At 39.1% G+C, this 24,270-nt stretch overlaps 1 protein-coding gene across 2 annotated transcripts in view; it reads right to left on the reverse strand.

The window, feature by feature from the left end:
* Positions 1 to 558: 558 nt before the first annotated feature.
* The window catches only part of GAPVD1 (GTPase activating protein and VPS9 domains 1), an 86,849-nt gene continuing 63,137 nt past the window's right edge, over positions 559 to 24,270 (reverse strand). For both annotated transcript variants that reach the window (XM_012639841.1, XM_012639840.1), the window contains exons 15-27: positions 21,542 to 21,619; positions 21,049 to 21,419; positions 18,294 to 18,381; positions 17,259 to 17,339; positions 13,192 to 13,314; positions 11,621 to 11,750; positions 9,513 to 9,622; positions 9,036 to 9,195; positions 7,423 to 7,610; positions 6,710 to 6,923; positions 4,175 to 4,247; positions 2,499 to 2,696; positions 559 to 1,217 (exon numbers count right to left, since the gene is read on the reverse strand). In XM_012639841.1, the coding sequence (XP_012495295.1) occupies positions 1,077 to 1,217; positions 2,499 to 2,696; positions 4,175 to 4,247; positions 6,710 to 6,923; positions 7,423 to 7,610; positions 9,036 to 9,195; positions 9,513 to 9,622; positions 11,621 to 11,750; positions 13,192 to 13,314; positions 17,259 to 17,339; positions 18,294 to 18,381; positions 21,049 to 21,419; positions 21,542 to 21,619 (1,955 nt within the window). In that variant the 3' untranslated portion in view covers positions 559 to 1,076. The remainder of the gene's footprint in view (positions 1,218 to 2,498; positions 2,697 to 4,174; positions 4,248 to 6,709; positions 6,924 to 7,422; positions 7,611 to 9,035; positions 9,196 to 9,512; positions 9,623 to 11,620; positions 11,751 to 13,191; positions 13,315 to 17,258; positions 17,340 to 18,293; positions 18,382 to 21,048; positions 21,420 to 21,541; positions 21,620 to 24,270) is intronic.

The following is a 24,270-nucleotide window of genomic DNA, read 5'->3' on the forward strand; positions in this document are numbered from 1 at the left end:
TTTTCCATAAGAATAGTATGGTTGATTAAAATGGTTTATCACTAGTAAAACTTGTATCACTAGAGCACACAATACAAATTAGTTTTAAAAAAAATGACATTCACTGAATTCCTGGTCTGTGCATTCAATGTGAATCATCATCAAAAATATATTGCAATTAAAGGTTTGTAAGGAGCTTTGTCTGGGGTTTCTACAGTATATTTAGTATTTCAGATAATAAGTACCACAATAAAGTATTAGGTATCTACTGTTCATTTTATGTAATATATGATAATTAAAGAGTTTCTCTCCTTTATGCAGGCTCATAGATGATTTTTATACTCCTCATCAAAGGCAGCCCTGCACATCAAACTCCATGCCTAGAAAGTTCAATAAACTGTATTACACTTCAATAAATATTTGTGTATTTTTTGTGTTTTGCTTTTAAGCTCAGCTTAAATTTTGTCAAGGAAACCATTTCACAAGAGGGTATGTGACAACCTATTATCAGCAATAGTCCTTGTTTATTAGAATCTGAAGATGTCCATATTACATCAAATATAAATATATATTATATTTACATTTCCTTCTTAGCTTTTCAATTTAGGTGAGTGTATTTATAGATAATGCCACTAATACACCACTATTATAATCCTCAGTGCAACTGATATTTTCCTTCCATTAGATGCACATAAGATAAGACAGCATCATAAAAGAGGGGTACTGTTTTTTTTTTTTTTTAAATAAAAAGAAAGAATAGGTATCTATGAATGGAGGCCTAGGAATTTTCTAAGAGATTCTGTTCTGTTTTTTAATATTTAAAAATGCCTGAAAAATGTGGTCCCTTTTTGCAGTACTATTCTCTACTTGGGGACAAGAAAATAAAATATGCAACTCAGAAAGGAAAGAGCCCAAAGAAAAGAGAACCTGCTTGTTAGCTCATTAATCTGTTTAGTAAAGATCTGTTTTAAAATGTCTGAATGCTGTACAATATTATACAAAAACAATTTTCTTCAGCCTTCAAAGCAGCTGGTACATTTTCTTAGAGATCTCTATGCCCAACTAACAGTCTGCTGCCTTGGTGGCCTTGGTCTTGGTCACTTTCGGTCGTCAATGGTTTTAATGAATTCCACAGCTGCTGTGAACTGCATCCACCAATAGGACTCCTCTCCAGACAGACAGCTGGCATAAAAGCTACTGATATACTGAACAGTGGACAGCAAGCAGGGTGGATTTGCCTAGAAAAGTAAAAAATACAAGAGTCAATTATTCAGATGTACAGCTTTGCCAATCATTTAAGAGTTCTTCAAATGTTCTTCTGTGAAAGAGATACCAGTCCTTTTGAAAATAATCCCCAATTTACATTTTTTGGAAGTAATCTGTAAACTTTAGCTACTATGAGTAGCAACAGTATATTGGAAAGGCAACCGAGGTTCCAGTCCTAACTGAACTATCTAGAACTTTCTATCCTTGCAAGTTACTTAACCTCACTAGTCCCTGTGGAGGCTGAACTAATCCCAGTGGTCTAACTGAACATCCCAGGATTCCAGAATGTTAATAAGGAAATAAATGCTGTGGACAAATTGAGTTATATCTGGTAAGTCTGGAGGATCAACTGAGAAAGAAAAAACTAAAAAGAGAATATGCCCTCTGCTGCAAGAGGTAACACAAAACATCTGTTTTTTTACCTACTTCAAGTGGAGAGAAAAGACACAGGCCGTGAAATGCCTAGGAGGACAAGCTAAGGCCTTTTCCTTAAAACTAGCTTAAACTGGCTCTATGTAAGGACGAGACAGATCACGTGTGGAAGAGAGAAGAACAGTGAACAAAAGGAAGAGCTGTGGTGGCCGATCCCATGGGTTTCTGACTCAGAGCTGACAGTCCAGGCTGCAAAAACGTTGCAAACACTAAGAATCAACGAGAAATGTGTCAAACGCACTTCAGACAGCAACAGCTGGGCTGGGCTGACTGGAACACACAAGTGATGAGGTCCCTTAGTGGCTGTGTACACCCAAACTGCATGGTTGCCCCCAAAATGTTCAAAATAAACCATTTAAATGATGAAATTTTAATTTTAAAAGTTAAAGAAGGACAAGAGATGTCGGTACTTTTACACTACCAGACAAGAGGCTGAGAGAGGGGAGAGATGACTGGTAAACGTGGTGGTCTATGTGACAGATACTGCAAAGAGTTCAGTGTGAAAGAAGGTGGTAAAAGCATAATAGAGAGAACCTCCCCTCATCTACTCAACTCAGCAATTACACACTGAGCCCCAACTAATAGTTTCAGGCACTGCTTTAAAAGCTGAAAACACTCATCTAGGAATCTAGTCCCCTCCTTCTTTCTTTTGAAATCCCTAACTTCTGGAAAGAACAAATCTTGACATTAGGCACTTTCTTTCTGGGTGACACAAAGCTTGAGACTTGGAAAAGAGCTAAGAACTTTAACATTAAGTGAAGCCCTGTGCCACCCTGCTCAGAATGACACAACTCCTTAACTGACAGGAGTAAGGGGCCTACCTTTATCAACACAAACACCAACACAGGGACAAAGTCATCTGCTCCGGGGACTGAGTCCTCGTTGGCCAGGCTCAGCAGGTTCATAATTGTAGAGCACATTCTCAGGATGCACTGCACTTTGTCCCGGGGGGTTTTGTAAGCACTTATTGTCCTGATTTCTGATTGTGCAGATGGCCACGGTGCTTCTCGAAGATAAACCTAAATGAGACCACAGACAATGTACAGATTCCAAATCCAATGGCAACCCCAGCAATGACCACCCCAACCACCATGTCAGGAGGCAGAGGGTAAGGTCGTTGCTCTTTTCCTCTCTCCAGTAAAACCATATTGAGGTTCCTTCCCCCTCTACCCAAGATTGAAGCTTAACTTTTCTTCTTTGAGACAGAGTCTCACTCTGTCACCCAGGCTAGAGTGTCATGGCATCATCATAGCTCACTGCTACCTCAAACTCCTGCACTCAAGTGATCCTCCTGCCTCAGCCTTCCAAGTAGCTGGCACTACAGGCATGCACATGACACCAGGCTAATTTTTCCTTCTTTCTTTTTATTTTTTTAATTTATTTTTATTATTTTTACCTTTTTTTTTTAAAGAGACGGGGGTCTCTCGCCCTTGCCCAGGCTGGTCTCAAACTCCTTAGGTCAAGCAATCCTCCTGCCTCAGCCTCCCAAAGTGTTAGGATTACAAGCCTAAGCTACTACGCCCGGCCCCTGGCTAATTTTTCTATTTTAAGTAGAGATAGGGTCTCGTTCTTGCTCAGGCTGGTCTCGAACTCCTGAGCTCAGGCAATCCACCCACCTCAGCCTCCCAGAGTGCTAGGATTATAGATGTGAGCCATTGTGCCCAGCCAAAGCTTAACTTAAATTTTTAAACTTTTAAACAATAATTTGTTCTGCATTTTAAAATAGAGCAACCCAGATATCCATTAATACAAAAGAGGCCTACAATTAACACAGAACCTAGAACTCACAAAATTTCAAACAATTATTTTCTTAAATAGCTAGGATGGAACTTCCCTACGTTTAGCAGCTGACTCCAAAAATGTAAACAAGTTACTAATAGAGGGTAATTTAGAAGTTAATATGTACCCTTATTGCAATAGCTCTAGAAATAACAGATTCAAAAAAATCAAACAATTTAAAATTTTATATTAATACTAATTAATGTTCCATTAGTGGAGGTTTCAATAAAAACCACCAGAAAGCTCAAAAACCCTGAAATTTTCCTGTTTTCTTATTTTGTAAGAGATGTGTGAAACAGGCAAAAATGCTAGTATCAACAACTAAAAGGTACTTTGAGGTCACATTCAGATTCGATTATCTCTACTGGAATAGCAGTTATCACACTCTCTGGAGTGCTCCCAGCCCCTCTTCAAATGGGTCGTCTCTGCAGAAACCTGACAAGAAAGCAAGGATGGAGAGTGCTGCCCGGGAGGGCGTGGCGGACAAGCCCTGCGTGTGCACCCAGGGGCTTCAGGGAGAGGCTTCTCCTGCTGCCTCACTCCTTCCTCTCTACTGCTGAGGTTCCTTTCTGTACCAGGGAATTTTAACCCCTAGAAGCACCTTCAGGAACTTTACAGTTAGACTAAATTATATCTAGCCTTGAAAAAGTGGTAGCATCATATGGTACACCACGCAGCATTTAGCTCATCTCACCCATGCCACATAAACATGCATTACCTCTGGTATCTGAAGAGCTCTGTGATTTGCAGTCACTACTTTAGACAATCTCTGGATATGTTCATGAAGAACCCTGAAAACGCCCCCCAAAATACATACGTAAACATACATTGCATAAAACAAGATACATAAATAGTCATACTGATTTTTTCAAACCTTTTAAAACATTTTCAGCTTATTCCTAGATATAGATTACAATTACAGTTGAGATTATCTCTTAGCTGTAAGTATTCTTTCTTGTCAAAAAAGGTACATATTTAGGATCTGCTTAGAATTGTTGAGTAAACTGAGGGCATGCAGGGAGAACAGAGAAGTCCTTCTTTCCTGGACTAGTTCAGCATTCCAGTGGAGAAAGCCCCTAACCCAGGAGCTGCTGGGACACATTATTTAGTAAAGTAGAGGAAAAGGGAGTAAGAAAAAGAAAAGTGAGAGGAGACAGAGGGATCAAAAGCCAGAAACCAAAGATCACAGCTCTTACATGGAGAAGGGACTGTAGAATTCACCCAACCTCTCATTCTGTAGACGAAGATAATTAGGCTGAAAAAGGTAAAAGATTTGCCTAAGGCCACACAGGGGTCAGTGGCAAGGGCTACACCCAGCTTCCTGCTGCTAGTGTTCTTTCCAAGCACCAAGTTAGCTCTCCACACTGCACAAAACCTGCAGAAATGCATGGAGGAGGGAGTAGAAAGAATCTGCTTCAAAGTTGCTCTTTGTAGTAGAGTTTGAATGTCCCCACTCCTCATCCTGTGCCTGAAGCCAAAAATTGGTGCTCTGGAGAGAACACAGGCCCTGGCACATTAAGTACAGAAGCCTGGGATGGGCCAACAGCCTCTGAGACTACAAACAGGTGAGTGGGAAGTTGGAATGATCCTAACCCATTTCACATGAAGTGAGTTTTCTCAAATATATATGCAACATTTTAAAACTTGCGTGAAAGAAAACCTTATATAGGAGTCCACTTGCTCAAGGCTTCTTGGGTGTGGCTCTGGGCTATGGTCCTCCAATTTGGCTCAGAATAAACCTCTCAAAATTAAAAAAAAAAAAAAAGAAAGAAAGAAAAGAAAACCTTATATAAACCAAATAACCCACCCTGAGACCTATTACATGGACTTCTGAGAGTCACTGGCACAGTAAGCCACTGTCACTTCTGGGAAACACGGTGACAACTTTAAAATGGTTGGGGCAGAAGCAGAGTTGTGAAGCAGCGGTCAAGAAAATACAGAAGAGCAAAAATAAAAATACTGAATCCTCCATAGTCTCACTACTCAAAGATAACCAATATTACTAACCATTCCAGATTTTTTCACCAGGATTATTATTTTGTTTTTGTTTTTGTTTTTGTTTTTGTTTTGAGAGAGAGAGAGAGAGAGAGAGAGAGAGAGAGTTCTTGCTTTGTCATCCAGGCTAGAGTGCAATGGCCTCATCATCATTCACTGCAACCTCAAGCTCCTGGGCTCAAACAATCTTCCTGCCTATGCCTCCCGAGTAGCTGGGACTATAGGCACATGCCACCACCATGAATGGCTAATTTCTCTATTTGTAGAGACAGGGGTCTTGTTCTTGCTCAGGCTGGTCTCAAACTCCTGGTCTCAAGCGATTCTCCCGCCTTGGCCTCCCAAAGTGCTAGGATTACAGGTGTGAGCCACTGTACCCAGCTAGTTTTTTTAAACAGTTTTATTGAGATATAATTCACATGCCAAATAATTCCAGACATTTTTTGATATTCAAATATATAACTGGTCACTCCTAATTAATATATAATGAGTATATATTAGAATCCAAGCACTGTGCTTGCTTGACGCTGTGACAGAGTGGTGAATAAAAGCATTATTTCCCGATCTTGTGGAGGTAACAATCCAGCGAGGAAGACAACATTCATCAAATCATCACACAAACCAGTGATCAAGAACAGGGAAGAATTTTACCCCCCAAGGGACATTTAGCAATGTATGGAGACACTCTGGTTATCACCACTGGTGGGATACTGCTGGCATCTGGTGTGTAGAGGCCAGGGATGCTGATAAACGTCCTACAATGCCCAGGACAGTCTCCCACATCAAAGAACAATCTGGGCCCACATGTCAGTGTGCCAGGTTGAGAAACCATGACTCACAAATGTCAAAGGGCAACCATGGCAAATGGAAGGCACTCAGGCCTGAGAGAACCCTAACAGGGGATATAACCTCGGCAGGAGAGGTCACCCCAGGGAAGTGATACTTCAGTCAAGACCTGAAGGGTAAGTAAGAGTTAAGCACATGAAGAAAAGGAAGAATATCTGAGGCACAGTAAACAGCAAGTGCTTTCCAAAAAGGCCATACCAATTTATACTCCTTCCAGCCTGATTACCCACATCCCTGAAACTGGGTATTATCATTCTTTTTGATCATGTAACTCTGACAGGTGAAAAATGGTAACTGCTATGTTTCCCTTTACTACCAGATACTAAGTCACATGTACAGCTTGCCTAAAATATCGGGCTACCTGATAGATCCCTACACAGTCCAACATACAAGCACTCAGCACAGAAGCACTCACTGGTCACGAAGTATGTCACCATCCTGATTAGGGTAGAAAGCGAGCTTGAAAATCCGGTTCATCACGCTTCGCTCAATGGCCAGCTGCGCATCCTGAAGCTGCTCTTCACTTGCGTTTTGCCATATTACATCCTGGGCCATCGCACCATAAAGAAACTGCAGAAAATCTTCTACCTGAGCAGTTTTATCATCAGCTGCTGTGAGCTTCTGAAAGTCTCCAATGCAAAATAATAACTTTTTAAATAGTTTAATAAAAACTATCTAAATAATTTTTAAAAGGCAATTATAGAAATCATTTTAATCACTAGTTATGCAGACATCATGATCTTAAAGCCAAAAGTGTTTGAGTGTGGTTTATTCTAGAAAAATATGTAGCCAAATCATTAAAATCAGGAAGAAGGAAGAAATATGTGAAAGTTTAAGTGCAAGGGGTTTGTTATAAAAATGACGTTTAGTTTTAAAAAATGAGAACTCACGTGGATCCAAAAATTTACCAATTTCCCCAATTTTTAGAATAAACTATAGATATTTAATCCAGGAGAAAAATGTAATTTATTGGTTCGACATCAAAGTTTAATTACTAGGAATCCATAAAATAAGTGGGTATTTGAGGCATGCAGGTACTTGAACAAGCTAGCAAAACAAAACAAAATTTCCAAATCTTCCCAAGAGCATACGGCTAAAGAGATGCTTAATGTAAAGGTATTGAGTTACCTTGAATGAATTCCCTGATCTTCTTTTCTTTGCTCTCAAGCAGTAACCTCACACAGACAGTTGTAAAGTATCGATTGGCCACCTCTTTGTCCCGCAAAACCCTTTGTAACAGCCTTTCCAGGTGAGCCTGTGTGGTCTGTAGTCCTTGTCGACAACGAGTGAGATAAGCAATATATGGGGCTCTTTTCCTAAAAGGCAAAATACTTTGCAGGACATTGGGTCTACACAGGGCACACTTTCTTTGAAGATTGAGGTTCCCAATTTTTCTTTTTCTTTTTTTTTTTTTTTAGATACAGGGTCTTACTGTGTCACTTAGGCTGGAGTACAGTGGTGCGATCATAGCTCACTGTAGTCTCAAACTCTTGAGCTCAAGTGATCCTTGCAACATCCCGCGAATTTTTAATTTTTTTGTAGTGATGGGGTCTTGCTATGTTGCCCAGGCTGGTCTCAAACTCCTGGCCTCAAGTGATACTCCTGCCTCAGCTTCCCAAAGTGCTGGGATTATAGGAATGAGCCACCCGCCTGGCCAATGTTCCCAATTTTTCTTTAAAAAATAAAAAATTACTGCACAGATTTTGGTTTTACGAATTGGCATGTCAGGCTGCAGACAACTGTCTTGGGGACTAATCATGCTGCTCAAGAAACAGACCCATTTATCATCCCTGGGAAGAAAGAATATCATCACTTAGATACCTAACTCAACTAAAAGTTGCTAAGTCCCTTTGCATACTTGGTCTATTATATATGGAAGCACAGTCTCCACATTGGTAGGAGAAGATGAAAAGTAACAGCAAAATAAAGATTATATACCACTAGGTCGCAAAACATCCTCTACCAGGCTGGGCCTGGTGGTTCATGCCTATAATCCCAGCACTCTGGGAGGCTGAGGCAGGAGGACTGCTTGAGACCAGAAGTTTGAGACCAGCCTGAGCAAGAGCAAGACCCTGTCTCTACAAAAAATAGAAAAATTAGCTGGGCATGGTGGCACAGATCTGTAGTCCCAGCTACTCGGGAGGCTGAGGCAGGAGGACCCCTTGAGCCCAGGAGTTTAAGGCTGCAGTGAGCTATGATGATGCTATTGTACTCTAGCAGGGGCAACAGAGCAAGACCCTGTCTGGGGGAAAAAAAAAAAGTCCTCCACTAATCATCTGCTTAGAGTCTAAATGTAACAATCATTAGAGCACCCATTCCCTAAGCCTTGAAGCCTCCTAACTTCCTATGCATCTCAGTTAAATTTTTCTCCACAGCCATTAGCAGGGGACTGGGAGCAGAAAAGCATAGCAATTCCTAAGGCTACTACTCCCACTCCTTTGGTCCGGGATAATAGTCTTTCCTATCACTTCTAAAAAAATGAAAATAATACCCTAGTTACCCTGGCTTCATGATGTCAGCAGCTTTGTGTAAAGCTGAAATAAACTGTACTGCTCTTTTAGACCTGCTAATTTATAACTACATTTCTAAATACCCAAATGTGTTGCTCAGAAATCTATATCCAAGTAAATATAGCCAAGCACTTTGTAGTAAGCCTAGATTCATTTCTGAAATAAGGACCTAAAAGAAAACACTTGCAGATAAAAATGAGGTTTACAAGCTGAACAGGCTGGGTATATTACCTGTAGTCCTCAGCAATAGACGCCAGCAGTTTTCTACAAGTCCTATTATCAAAACGGCATACACAACGCATTGTTTCTTGAAGTTGAGCCATTAAGTTCTTATCTTGTAAATTAATTGCTTCAGCTATTTGAACTTTTAAGAAGCATACAATTTCATTGTCTAAATAAAAAAATAAGAATTCTGTTATTATTGAGAATTTCCAGGGGCTTAATTACATCAGCTGTATGCAACCTCTCAGTATCTGGGATGTCAATTCTGCTTTATCACGTATCATTAGAACTTAGCTGTACTGCCACTCCCAATTAGAAAATACTTTAATAAACCATCAGTAATCAAAATGCCCTTAAGTGACACTAATACAAATGTATTCAGTTGAACCACATGGAACTGTATAGCTTAAACAGCTGAATACTGGCAATTTCATATGGTTCAACCTACAAATGTAAGCAAAAATAAGACATCCTGTAGCAACTTACCTTCTGGGTCTGTATGGTCTGGTAAACCATTCCTCGTCGAATGGGTTAGCACTGGGAAGGCAACAGAGTCGGCAGAGCAAAGAGCAAGCCTCAGTTTCTTTTTCGCATCTCTGAAGAACAAATAGAAAACATGCTCATTTCTTTATCCAAATACGGTCACATTTTATGATTACTTACTATATAAATTAATATTTTACTTCAGAATTCAAATGTTTCAAATGGTCATTTAAAAAAAGATAATTTTTAAGTCACTGATGCCCCACTTAAAAGAACAGGCTTTCTAGTCATCTGAGAAGCAAGGTTATAAAAGTGCTCTGGGCAAGGACCATTCTATAAAGTCATCAGAACCAGCCAAACAACAAATCCTTTTCGACCTTTTATCACATGCTGAGTTCTATGATAGGCACCATGAGGAGAATCAGGAGAGCATATTATGTCAGAGTAGGTGGACTATAGAAGTCACTGGAACCACCCAAATTTAGAATGTCCTTTTCCATGTCTCTTGAGAAATGCTGATTCTGCCACAAGACAAGCTCACTACCTGACAAGAAGCCCTATCACTCTAATGTTGAAAATTTTTCATGTTGAGCCAAAATCTGCTTCCTTTTAACTTCCAACTACAGAATTACCTACTACCACCTGACGGTAGCACACTCTTCAGAAGGTGTCGCCCTCCCCAACAATGCAGCTTTTCATACTGGGAGATACCATCAAGTTTCTTTCATCTGCTAGTACCTGTGGCCCTTTCTGGTTCTGTGGGGCATGGACCAGAACTTCTTGAGAATGTTCAAATCTGCCATCCAAAGTAGCAGTCTAAACACCTTAGAGAACAAGCCAGAGTGTATGCCTCCCTCTGTAGGGTTATCCCTCCACACCTCATCTGACTAGCTCTGAATCTTTCCCTGTCGTTTTTCTTCGTATAAAATGAGTGATTCAGAAATCAAACTGATCAAATACAATATTTACCCATAATGGTAAAGTCACCTGATGAATTTAGCAAAATAAGTCATAGCTGGAAATAAAAATTCTGTCTGCCTCTATCAATTTTACTGTAGGAAAAAAAACTGTAAAGCTTCACAGTATTTATAAGTAAAATAATATGCTATTTAGATTTTGCTTTAAAATAATTGGGGAAGTGTAAATATGAAACAATATTGGTCATATGTTAATAACTGTTGAATCTGGGTAATTAGAATATCGATGCATTCTTATTTTTGTACAGGTCTGAAAATTTCTAGAATAAAAAGTTGAGAGAGAAGAGAGAGAGAACTTCCTAAGTCCACAAGAGATAATGGTGCCTTAAAAGCAATGCTCCTTGTCTGAGGGAAACAGAGTTTCCTTATTACGCAAAGGAAGAATTTCAGAATCCTAAAGTCATGTTCTTTCTGAAGCCCCATTAAAAAGAGAAAGAGGCTGGGCACAGTAGCTCATGCCGGTACTCCTAGGACTTTGGGAGGCCAAGGCAGGAGGATTGCTTGAGGTCAGGAATTTGAGACCAGCCTGAGCAACATAGCAAGACCCTCTCTCTACAAAAAATAGAAAAATTAGCTGGGTGTGGTGGTGAATACCTGTAGTAGTCCCAGCTACTTGGGAGGCTGAGGCAGGAGGATCACTTGAGCCCACGAGTTACAGTGAGCTATGATCATGCTACTGGCTAATGTCCTCATGTCTGGGCAAAAAGGGAGACCCTGTTTCCAAGGGAAAAAAAAAAAAAAGAAATAGACCCACCCAGGGGATGAGGAAGAAGACAAACTGAGAGGGCTCTAGTGGCTCTACTGGAGATAGTGGGTTATCCAACACCCTGCAGCTAATCCCAGCTCCTGACATTGCTCATGTGGGCTGGCAGCTTTGCATGGGCAGGGGCACTGCAACCTGTTTCATTTCAATTACTCATGCGGTTCCTGTGGGTATATGAGCTTTTTTTAATCCCTGAATTTCATAGATGACATTCCCAACTGAAGCAAAGTCTTATTAGTAAACAGCATTTCAATCTTATCTCTCTGCTTTATACATTTATTAAGTGACTCAATGAATCACTTCACTTGAAGTGACTGCAATGGTGACGAAAAGTCCAAACCCGAAAGTCCCAAATCCTATAGAAGAAATACCTGTAAGAGAAAGCTGAGTCCTGAGGGTGAGCTGCTTGGCTTGCGGAGTCGGGGAGATCATCGGCCGAGATGTTCTGCAGTGTTTCATCCCGTGGAGAATCATGTGCACTTTCACCATCACCCATAACCTCTGAACAAAACCCACCCCACCCCAGAAAAGGATAACCAGGTTAATTTGAAATATTCTGGCACTAGTTGGTATTCAGAGCAACTCAATCATAAATTAGCATTGACTCACAGTAAGAGTTCTTTGGAAAAAAAGAAAAAAACTTCGAACACTTAACCAAGTTATCAATAACAACAATAATGTACCAAGACAGTAGCTGTTGAGAAAAGAATGGTTTTACCTCTTTTCCCAATCCTAATGCAAACAATGAAAGCCTGTTTTAACTTAATAAAAGTTAGTATCTTGTAATCAGAATCACTGAACCATAAAACTAGAAGAGGCCTCAAAAATCATTTTATACAATACCCTCATTTATAGGCATGGACTCCTGCCCAGTCAGAAAATGGCTTGCTCTAAATCCCCTGGGCAATGGTTGAGGTAGACCAAGGGCTCAGGCATCCTGCTTCTCCCCACTGGAGCTTCTCTCACTACACCCAAGAATGAGTCAGGGAACCAATTCACAAATGCAGCAAGGTCAGATCTGAAGTTCCCACAGTGGTTTTTATGTTTTTAATTAATCAATTAAGAATAGATAATACATGTACAAACTCAAAAGGAATAAAAAGTTCCTGAATGTAAAAAAGATACTGTTTATGTTGGAAAGTATCCTTATTCTTAGGAGATAATTTCAAATGCTTCAGGAAAAAAAGGAAAAAATATAGAAAGAGGAAATGTGGCAAAATGTTAACAATTGGTAAGTCTAGGTATATGAAACTTCATTGTACTATTCTTTTAACTTTTCTGTTATTTTAAAACTTTTCAAAATAAAAAAGTGTGAGTTCTCCTCTCCCCTCACTCCCCCTCTCAGCCTCCCCAGGAGTCCTCCTCAGAGCCAACTCATGTTACCAGTTTGTTGGAGATTCTTCCAGAAGATACTCTATGCACATACAAGCATGAGTATCTGCAGTAAACTGTTTATGCTTTTATATACTTTTTTCCCCCTTAATTTATCTTAGGGACTATACCATATCTTTCTGACAGCTATTTAGCATTCCACTATAAGAAAAACAGAATCCTTTAAAAAATAAGTACCAAGCAACAATGGATAACCCAAGTGTCTGCTCCCACAGCTATAATAAGTGTATAACCAGATAGAATTACAGTACTGGAGACAGTAAAAATAAATCTCTTCCCATTATAGCATGCCCCAATTCCCTCTGGGCCAGTCACCCCAGACTCAGAGGATGACAACTCTAAGGCATGTGAACATCAGGGGGTACCTACACTTAGCAGGAGAGTGTGGAGAGGGACATCAATTTAATCTGATTTGGTTATAAAGTCTGTAATTTTGAGGTAATAAAATGGTTCCCCTAGCTATTCTTTCTTTTAAAGGCTATTTAAATTCAGATTTCCTTTATCACTGTGATCTAAAAGTTACTATTCAAATATTTATTGTGATTATCACCTGCACTTTCATAGTTTGCCATTGCTCCCTCGCTGGGGCTGGTCCGTTTAATGGCATTCCTGTATTTGTCCAGAATGTCCTCAGCAACCTGAGCCTGTGCACTGAGTCTAGGGCTGGGATCATCTGCAGGGAAAGGAGAGTGAGAATTAGCTCCTTTGGTTGGTACCAACTCTGATGTTAGTATGACACCAGTAGCATAATCCCAAAGGCGGATTAGGAGGTAAGACTTAAAAAGAGCACATATCTCAAAGTTAAGAGGCACCATGCAGCTGCCTACTCATCCCATTTCTAAGTCTGAGATCCTTGTCAAAGCAGGAAATTGGGAGGAGTAGCTCCACTTTCTCATCATCACCAGAATTCTGCATGACAGTGTCAAAGTTCAGTGCAGACTGAATGGATGACGGATTTTTAAAGTGCTTACACTCAAATCACTGTTATTAGCAATTCATGCTAACAGAACTTCCAACAATGCATTTTTATGTGCAGACTTCATTTATTCAGACATCTCCATGCTGAAGGAGGAAAAAAAGAACTATTCAAACTTAGACTTAAATCCTTTTCAATAATAAAACATATCTATCTCCATTCTTCCTTCATGATTTCTTTCTATACCACATTTGAAAACTACAGGTATTCATATTCTATCTCACTAGATCTCACATGACAGTGCAGCTGCTGGAATAGAGCATTTTGTGCATGCAATGGTGTGAGAGGCACTCCTAGAGAATCTAGACATTCTTGGGGAGTGCTGGAATTGTAGCTGGGATACACAGAGAAAAAACTTATCACAATCACAAATGCAGTACTGTTTACCGACAGGACCGTTATCCTGTCAACAAAATCACATCAAAAATGTTATCCTAGAGTCTAAAATGGTAGTCATTAATTAACTGAGTTGTTAAAGCAAAGAATTGCTATAGATATACAGAACAAAATAAAGTTCCACAGTGAAACACAGACAGCTGAGATAGATCTAGGCCAAGTAGGTAACCATAAATGTCCAGATTCTGGTAGAATCCCATTTTTTAAAAAAATCTAAAAACACATCAAAATCACTAGAGCGTGTGCGTGTGTGTGTGTGTGTGTGTGTGTGTGTTCACAGCAGCTAATATTAACAGCAGCTAACGTTTATTGAGCACTTACCACATGCCAGGAACTGGGCTAAGGACCTTATATGAAAACTGTCTCAACTAATCATCAAGTGATGTCACAGGGGGTACTACAGATCGCCCCATCTTACAGAAGAGGAAATCAAGGCACACAGAAGTTAAGCAGCATGCTCACAGGCTCTTCTGCTGTTTCCATGAGACAAATATTTGGTATTCATGTTTCTATAAACCTGTAGGAAACTACAGCTGACCCATGAACAGCACGGGTTTGAGCTGCACAGCTCTGCTTATACATCGATTTTTTCAACCCAAAGCAGATCAAAAATACTGTATTCCTGACATGCAAAACCTGAGTATGCAGGGGGCTGACTTTTCCTGAGTTCCACAGGGCCAACTGCAGGACTTGAGTATGCAGGGATCTGGGTATACCTGGAGGATAGGGGAGGGGTGGCCTGGAACAAATCCCCCATGTATGCTGAGCAACGACTATATAAAAAGAGGATTTCCAAAGTAAATTTAGTATTTCTGCTACGATGGCATTTGAATTCATGATAAGTCATTCCTAACTGAATCTGTACTTTTCTGAATGTAACTGGTAAACCCTTTATCATTACAGAATCTTACTTTGAGGGAGGGGAGTACTTTTTGGTTAATGCTTTTGAGTGCTGGCTAAACATAATGAGAGCCATAATGTTTATAACCTTTATTTCTGTTAACACCATTCTTAAAAATTTTATCTCAGGAAAATAATTCAACAAAAAGTGCTATACACATTACAAAGCTGTGAGCACTGTTTTCATAATAAAAAATTTATAACAATTTAAATATCCACTAGTAAGAGTACATTTACACTGTAATAGCATCACGCTAGATTTTGTAGCTGATAAAAATTATTAAAAACCCTACTATGTCTAATAGATATTGGGAGAGGGTCTATAAAATCACGTGGTAAAAGAATATAAAGGCAAATGCATAATCTAATCCAATCAAGAAAACACCACATATAAATATAGAAAAAGATTGGGAGAGAACATGAAAAAAATAAGGTGGCAGGATTATGGACTATTAAGAAATTTCCTTTCGGGCCGGGCGCGGTGGCTCACGTCTGTAATCCTAGCTCTCTGGGAGGCTGAGGCGGGCGGATTGTTTGAGCTCAGGAGTTCGAAACCACCCTGAGCAAGAGCGAGACCCCGTCTCTACTAAAATTAGAAAGAAATTAATTGGACAACTAAAAATATATAGAAAAAATTAGCCGGGCATGGTGGCGCATGCCTGTAGTCCCAGCTACTCGGGAGGCTTAGGCAGGAGGATCGCTTGAGCCCAGGAGTTTGAGGTTGCTGTGAGCTAGGCTGATGCCACGGCACTCTAGCCCGGGCAACACAGTGAGACTCTGTCTCAAAAAAAAAAAAAAAAAAAAAAATAGAAATTTCCTTGCATATCGTTTTAAAATTGATCTCATAACTTTTCAATAGGTCATTAATTAGGACTTCGTAGAAATTTCGGACCAGTAGGGAAGTTAAATTGCTTAAATCATATCCAAAGAAAATGAATTACTTTAAGAAAAAAACTTATTCTACTCAGTTTCTCATCCCAACACCAAGAACCAAGAGAAACGTATTGTACGAAGGTGCAAGTAAAACATTAGTGTTCTTCTAACATTAGAAACATGTGGGAAGGATACATAAATACCTTGCCAAAAGGATGACGTCACTCCAACTCTTCCCAATAAGACAGAGGCCACGTGTGATTTGACTTAACACCCCCAACACTTAGCACTGTGCCTGGCATGAGTCAGATGGTCAACAAATATTTGCTGATTGAATAGGACAGGCCTGGCTGCTCTCATCAGGAAACCATAGCCTGTAGGCACTGCTATTCAAAACCCTTTATTCCAGGGAAGTCACCATATAAAATAAGTCAAGGAAGTATATGCTAGGACATAGAAATACACCTAAATATATATTTATATGTATAGATATAATATAAATATATATTTAACTAGACATTAAAATTATATACATTAAAATGGGATTCTACCTATACTATGCTGAATTCTTTGAGGAGGCTGTTCTTTTGAAACCTATCTCACTTTTTAACAAGAAAATCTTCATTTTCACTTAGTAGGATAGTAGGATAACATAATTTAAAATCAAGATAAGAAAAAAAGAGGAAAGGTGAGAAATGAATTTCCCTCTAGATACTCTATAGCCACTGGAAGCAATACACAGCTATCAAACCCAAGGTTGTGTCATTAACACTACCTCTTAAACTTTCCTTTTAGGGTGCTCCTTCATAATGTGCCAGAAAGAAGCTGCAGAAATATAAATGCTGAGTAAGGTAAGAACTCGACCCCTAGTTTTATTTCCCATGAGTCAGACAGCAATGTTAAAATGGTTCAAGCTGTAAAAAATTAGTAAAGTTTTTAAAACTTTTATTATAATGGTTGGCATTTATGATATTGTTTGAACAAACACAAAAAAGGAAATGATTAGGTAAAACAGAATTTCATTGTGATCCTGAATAATCAAGAACTCTAGATGAACATAAATTTAGCATTCTACAATTAATGTTAGAGAAAACTATTCAATCAATGATCCAAAGATATGGCATGCACAGCACTAAAACCGTCACCACACTTTCCTAAAAGGCACTGTGTGTCATCATCCCACTAGATGTCGAGGTGTAGGGTATGCCTAGAGGCTCAGCATCAGGGGCCTCACCATAAACGGAAGTTATGATAATGAGGATGATGATGGTGGTGGCGGTCTGCAGGAAGAGCACACTGAGATTCACTGTGGCTGCCAATTGGAAACCACAGAGCTATGAAGAACATACTCCCCACTATACACACACAGACACACTCTTCTAAAAAGGCAACGCTTATGGCACCCAAGAAAAAGTGTTATGAAATATGTGCTCTGGGAATGAAGGAGCCAGGAAGTCCATGGGTCTACAAACCTGTGAGTGTTGAGAATCTGTCAGGCCCCAGATCATCTTTGTCTTTTTCTTGTTTTTCTTTCTTTCTAAATGGTATAGGAGCTGGAAATTAAATAAAGTCAGTAGTGTGACATATAACATACTGCACTACTTGGAAGTTAACTGGTGTGCCAACATTTCTAAGTGAAAGGAAGTTGAAAAGTTTAAAAGCTAAGAAATCCCAAGTGTCGACTGATAATCGTTCTTAAAATAGCATTGAAGTTTCTTAAAAGGAGCTTTCAGAATCTGCTTTGGAGTCATCTGCTATAGGAAGAATGATTTAATAGGAATCCATTAGGACTAAATCAAAACCACTGCCTCTTAACCCCTGCTCAAAGACAACACATTGAAAACTCCTAGGCTCATTCTCTCCTCCTCCTCAAGTGGGCCTGAGTATGGCATGAAAGCAGCTCTCCTCAGTTCCTAAGTGCCACAGGGCTGAGAAGAGGCCTCTGGACCAAGTCCCCAGCTTTATTCCTGGATGATCTCTCCTTTCAGGAAGAGAGGCTTCTGCCAACTCAAATGATGCCAGGCTATTCACCAAAAAAGCAAACAATTTTATACAACTACCTTCCAAAATAAACACTCACTAATATTTAGCGTATAAACATTCTCAATGAATATAGACATAGAAAGCTTAAATTTATTTCAGGACATTAACAATCCAGGGGAATGTTTAATTACCAATAGCATCCCATTTTCCTGCAGTAATTAATAGCAATACATATGTCGAAAGTCCTATGTTTAACTTCAATAGTATATGATACTTAAACAAAAGTTGACCGGCATGACTTCCATTTATGAAATCACTACCACTTCCTGCAAAGAACAAGAACATTTCTAAAGCTCTGCCTTAACATTCATGAGTGAAACCATTTTCTACATCTTCAAAACAGCTAGAAACTTATGTCCAGCAAGTCTCACAGAGGAGTTGACATACTGGCTCTCTGAAAGAGATTTTATGGCTTTGCTTCTTGTTGCTAATAATTACAGCATTCTAATATTTTATAAAATTACCTTTAGGCATGGCTGAAACAAAACGTTTTCTCCACCAAGGTCTGTTCCTGTCTGATTTCTCATCATCACTATCTTTGCGTTCTTCAGTCTGTAGAAAAAGTTGGATGCTTTATTTGGAGTTTGGCAGCAGGATAAATTACCATGAAAAGGATTTCAGAAGTCTGTGAAATACAAAAACCAGTCTTGTCTGCCTTAAAACAAAGCTGTTCTTATTGCCACGTAGGCGACTTCTGGAACATGGAAGTATACCTTTTAAGCACCCGACTATCATCTGCTTGAGAGCAGGTACTATCTCATTATGTTAATAAACCAAAAACTTAATACAGAGACTGATATACAGTAGGCACTCAATAAATACTTATGGAATAAATAAATGCAGTGCAAATAAACTCTAGCGGGGTAGCTGAGATGGTAGTAGCAGTAGTTAATAAAGCCGAGTGTATACCATATGCCAAATACTGAGCATAAAGATATATATAATATTATCTCATTTCATCGTCACAGAAGCCTTAGGAGATAGGTCCTATTATTAAGCCCTCTTTACAGATGAGAACTATGAAACTAAAAAAAGTAATCTCCCATTTTCCTCAAAGTTACACAGCCTGTATGTGGCACAGCTGAGACTTAAACTTAGATCATTTCTTGATCACCAATTATACTGAGTTATCATTAAGAAATGTCAAAGGGCAAAGACAATAATTCCTTTACTATCCTATCAAATGACCATGAATGAATCACCTAATTTCAATTTTTTCATTTACAAAACTCAGATTAAAAATATCCTCTTTAAGGGCATCCATGGGAATGAGGTATCAGAACCCTAGCAGAGAGATGAGGGCATCTACGCTAGGGAGGAGTTGGCAGTGGGGATGAGAAATTGATTGCATACAGGGGGACTGATCAAGTAAGTACATACACAAAAAATAATGAAAGCAGGTTTCTCACTGTTGGAGAAGGGAGTTACAAATATGGAAGAAAGATGAAACAAATTCTGTTGTTTCTGGACTAGAACTGAAAGTGTCAGTATGAGCTCACATTGCTATTTATAGAAAAAGACAGATACAGAAATAAATACACTGGTAAATGTGGGTGTATAAACACACACACATACTCCCTAGATCCGTCCACTGAAAAGTCCTGGAAACAGCAACAGCCCTATAGCAATGAACACTGTATCCAGATCTCAATTTCTAAAAACTATTTTTCACTAAAATGAACAAGGGCTCCTTAGAGAAATGGCTAATCCCAGGACTAGGGCAGACAAAGTACAATGTAAGCTTGTAACATCTTGTACCAGAAAGCAAAGAAATTATCAAAGAATAATAGCAACATGTCAAAAGAACTCAGAAGCAGCTTGAAGGGGCTCCCATTGGCCAAATTAGGGACGACCGGGCTTCAAAATAAATGACCGTAACAAGCCCACTGACTAAAAGAGAAAACCATGAGACAATAGATATAATTAATAAGTAGATAAGTAAAAAATTTGATGAACAGGATAGTTACATATTTTCAAACTATCCCCCCAACAAAATACTTATAAAGGGGAAAAGAGTAACTTTATAGTGGTGAAGCCTGGAAGACACCACCTTCATCCAGATGAAGACCACAGAATAATGGGACAAATTAAAACTGTGTGCTACCTGACAGGACGCAATGAAAAGAACAGTGTCATTTCAGTGATATTCCTGCCAAAGATGAGTAACCTGAATCCAATCATGAGAAAACATCAAACAAACCAAAACTGAGGGACATTCTAGAAAATAACTGGTCTGTAAATTTCAAGAGTATCAAGGTCATATAAACTGAGGAACTGTCCCAGACTGAAAGAAACTAAAAAGACATGACAACTAAAAGCAGCCTGTGATTCTGAATGGCATCCTTTACTATAAAGATGGGAACAACTGGGGACACACACACGGGTGTGAAAATTAGAAGGTAGTGATGTATCAGTGTTCGTTTGCTGATGCTGATGGCTGTACTACAATGTGCAGGAGAATGTGCCTGTTTGTGGGAAACTTACACTAAAGTATTCATATTCAGAGGTGATGGAGCACCAGGTTGGCAACTTGCTCTCAAATGGGGAGAAGTGTTCTTTTACTGTACTTTCAAATTTTTTATAACTTCATGATTGTTTCAAGATAAAAAAGTCATACCTCATCTCAGATGGTTACAAAATCATCAGATACAAATTGCTTGGAGAAAAGTTAACAGTGTCACAAAAATGCAAGACGGTATTACTATTAATACAAAACCAAAGCTGCATAGATTTTCTATGATTGTGGCCATACTAGATCGACTATCTATCTATCTATCTATTTATTTAGAGACAGGGTCTCACTCTGTTGCCTGGGCTAGAGTACAGTGGCATCATCATAGCTCACTGAAGCCTCCAACTCCTGGGCTCAAGCAATCCTCCTGCCTCAGCCTCCTGAGTAGCTAGGACCAGAGGTGTGCACAATCATGCCTGGTTAATTTTTTTTTTATTTTTTGTAGAGACCAGGTCTCACTATTACCCAGCTGGTCTTGAACTCCTGGCCTCAAGTGATCTTCCCACCTCCACCTCCCAAAGTGCTAGGATTACAGGTGTGAGCCACTGTGCCCAGCCGACAAATTATCTTTAATCATGACTACTGTGCATCCTTAATCCTAGATCTATATATTCCATGTTAATTTCAGATATCAATAGAATCAGGCAGATAGAACACTAAAGTTAACCACAATTAGAAAATTTTTCTACATGGCCTGTGTCCCATACCTCTCCTCTTGAGGAGTCCTTGCTCGGGGACGAAGATGATGAATGAGGTGCAGCCACCAAAGAAGTAGCACCAATGGCTGCAGCCGGAGGGAGGTCTCGCTCTTCATTCCCTGGACGTCGGTTCCAGCTGGGGTCACTCATGGGTCGCCGGACAGAAGATACTATATCAGAACTCCTGCTTCGAACTAATCTCTCAGGGTAAGAATGCCTTTGCTTGAATGCCTCCATTTCGGCTGGAGTTAAAACATGGGAACCAAAGTTTGGCAACCTGGCCTCATTTCCTCCCACAGCTCCTTCCAGGATTGGGGGATCTGGTGGTGGATGTGATGGCCTAGCATAGTGAACCTTTGGCCTAACCACAGCAGAAGCTCCTACAAAACAGAAAAAGAAAAGTTTTGTAACTGAGACACAACTAATCCAACAAAGGCATTAACAAAGGGTTTTGGTTTCTTTGTTCTGTCTGTGACAAAAGCCAAAAAGTTCATTAGTTTACCTTCGTGTGAAGACAGTGGATCAAACATGGCCAGCAGAGACTCTGACTGAGAAGGAGGAGAGGTCAGCTGGTGGGCACCTGAAACAAGAGGGCAAATTGTGAGACTGAGCCAGAACTCATGACAAGGAGAATTACAAAACAGTGCAAAGAGTTCTAAGTGTTCTTTGACAGTTTTCCTTGTTTGATCAACTAGAAGTTGAGAGTCATACCAGCAAAAAAAAGAAAGTAAAGAATATCGAATTCTGATTACTTCAAATTCATCCTACTATCTTCAAACATGAATTTTTATTACATTTTAGTGGTCTAGCATCCACACCCCGATTACTTCTAATGGCCAAGTGTTATTATGGTTAATGCAGACAGCACAAAGCCAGAGGACCTAAACCATCAAAATTTTAAGAATGTCACAGCCTCCCTGAGCCTCATCTTGCTCCAGTCTGTAAAGATAGGGGCAATACTACCTACAGATAGGTATAAATAAAAAGTTGTAAAATTTGAAATTCTAACACTGCTCTCAGCAAATGACTTAGTTTTAAAAAGAATCCATAAGAAAAATGAATACATTACACCGTGAAACCAATTAACTTCAAAAGTGTGCTATTTTAAGCTACAGAGTCAAAGATTAGTCCTCTAACCATGTCTAAACAACCAAAAACAGAAATATCAAAATAGATTAAGTATGCAGATGCTGAAAGTTTCAAATATGAAAAAGAAACTATTAATGTAAACTTTTTTAGTCTGAGCTATATTTTTTGATAATGAATGATATAGTACTACTATGCCTTTGATCTTTTGTTCTATAGTTTATATCATTATGAAAGCTAGTTTAGAACAGCAGTTCTCAAAATTTTTGTCTCAGGACACCTTTATATCTTTAAAAATGATTGACCCTGAGAGCTTTTGTTTACATTGGTTATAACTACTGATATTTACTATATTGGAAATTAAAACTGAAGTTTTAATATTTACTAATTCATTTAAACATACCCATTAAACGATAACACAATGAAACCTTTTTTAATAAAAAATAACTTATCCAAAAAAAAAAAAAATGAGAAGAGTAGCATTATTTGATCTTTTTGCAAATTTCATTAATGTATGGCTTACTAGAACATAGCTGATACTCTATCTGCTACTGTTTTCAATGTGTTGCAATATGTTGTTTTGGTTGAAGCATATAAAGAAAATCTGGCCTCTGAGCCCAGGAGTTTGAGGTTGCTGTGAGCTAGGCTGAGGCCACGGCACTCACTCTAGCCCAGGCAACAAAGTGAGACTCTGTCTCAAAAAAGAAAAAAGAAATCTGGCCTCACACATATGTATAGTATACAAAGGGACGATATTTTAATAACCTTTTCAGAAAATTGTGTATATTCTTCTTTGATACTCTACCAAATCCTGACAAGTAGTAGTTTTTTACAGATTAGCTACAAGGTAGAATTTGAAACCAAATCAATGAAATTTTTATACTCTTGTTACATTAAAATGAATTGGTCTATCTTGCACTTTGAAAGGATCTTTTACTCATGTGTGATTTTGTAACATCATGTATTAATCATTTAGAAAATACTGTTTCAATCAGATAAGCAGATCTTCCGAATGCTGACACGTTTCATCATACAAAAAAATCACATTCTTGGTATCACCAGCAGTCTCACCAGGAAAGTCTTTAACCAATAGGAAGCTGTCAAGCTCATGGAGGTGAATACAAATTTCTAAAATTCTATTTTTATTTATTTATTTTTTTAAGAGATGGGGTCTCATTCTGTCACCCAGGCTGGAGTGCAGTGGTGTCGTCATAGCTCACTGAGGCATCAAACTCCTAGGCTCAAGTGATCCTCCTGCCTCAGGCTCCCAAAGTAGCTGGGACCATAGGACTGCACCAACGCGCTGAGCTCATTATTTCTTGTATTTAGTAGAGACAGGGTCTCGCTCTTGCTCAGGCTGGTCTCGAACTCCTGGCCTCAAGCAATCTTCCTGCCTTGGTCTCCCAGAGTGTTAGGATTACAGGTGTGAGCCACCATGCCCAGCCTGAAATTTTGATTTTGATTTTTGGCAACAAACTCTACTCTGTCAGTTGTTTTTCTTAAGTAATAGGCTTACTTTGCTAATTTTCAAGAAAATGTCTGCCGAATACCCAAGTACGTATTCACGCATACTAGTTTGTCATTTTTTCAAGTAAAAATGGTATTTCATGAAAAACAAATTAACAAACAAGTAAAAAAAAAAACACCTAGTTAATTAAGCTAACAGCTCAAATAATCTTATGAGCACTTTTTCTTGAGAATGCAGCAGAAATGCACTGAGGAACTTCCTGTTTCTTCACACAGAATAATAGAAAGATGTATAATCAAGGGTTGAGATGTAATTAAATAATTTTTACTACTTCATCAAAGGCATTCATAAGTAAAACTTTTTTTAAAAACTGTGAGTAAAGAATACAGTGACTACTTGTACGGTTTAGTGCCCTTGCCCCATGCTGAGGCCCCAGTAAATTTTATCCACCTTTGCTGGTGCATCATCAGTACAAATGTCAATGAAAGTGGACAACAACCTTTATTATGAAAATAGTTTTGACCTCATGTTCCACCACTACCACCCCCACACCGGCCAAAAGGCTGTTAAGGACTGTCAGTGGTCCATGGAGACCACGCTTTGAGACTGTTGGTTTAGAACAGTGGTTCTCAATTGGCAGCTGTTTGGCCCCCCAAAGGATCATCTGGCAATGTCTG

This window comes from Propithecus coquereli, unplaced genomic scaffold (genome assembly GCF_000956105.1).
Source record: "Propithecus coquereli isolate 6110/MARCELLA unplaced genomic scaffold, Pcoq_1.0 Scaffold142, whole genome shotgun sequence".
NCBI lineage: Eukaryota > Metazoa > Chordata > Mammalia > Primates > Indriidae > Propithecus > Propithecus coquereli.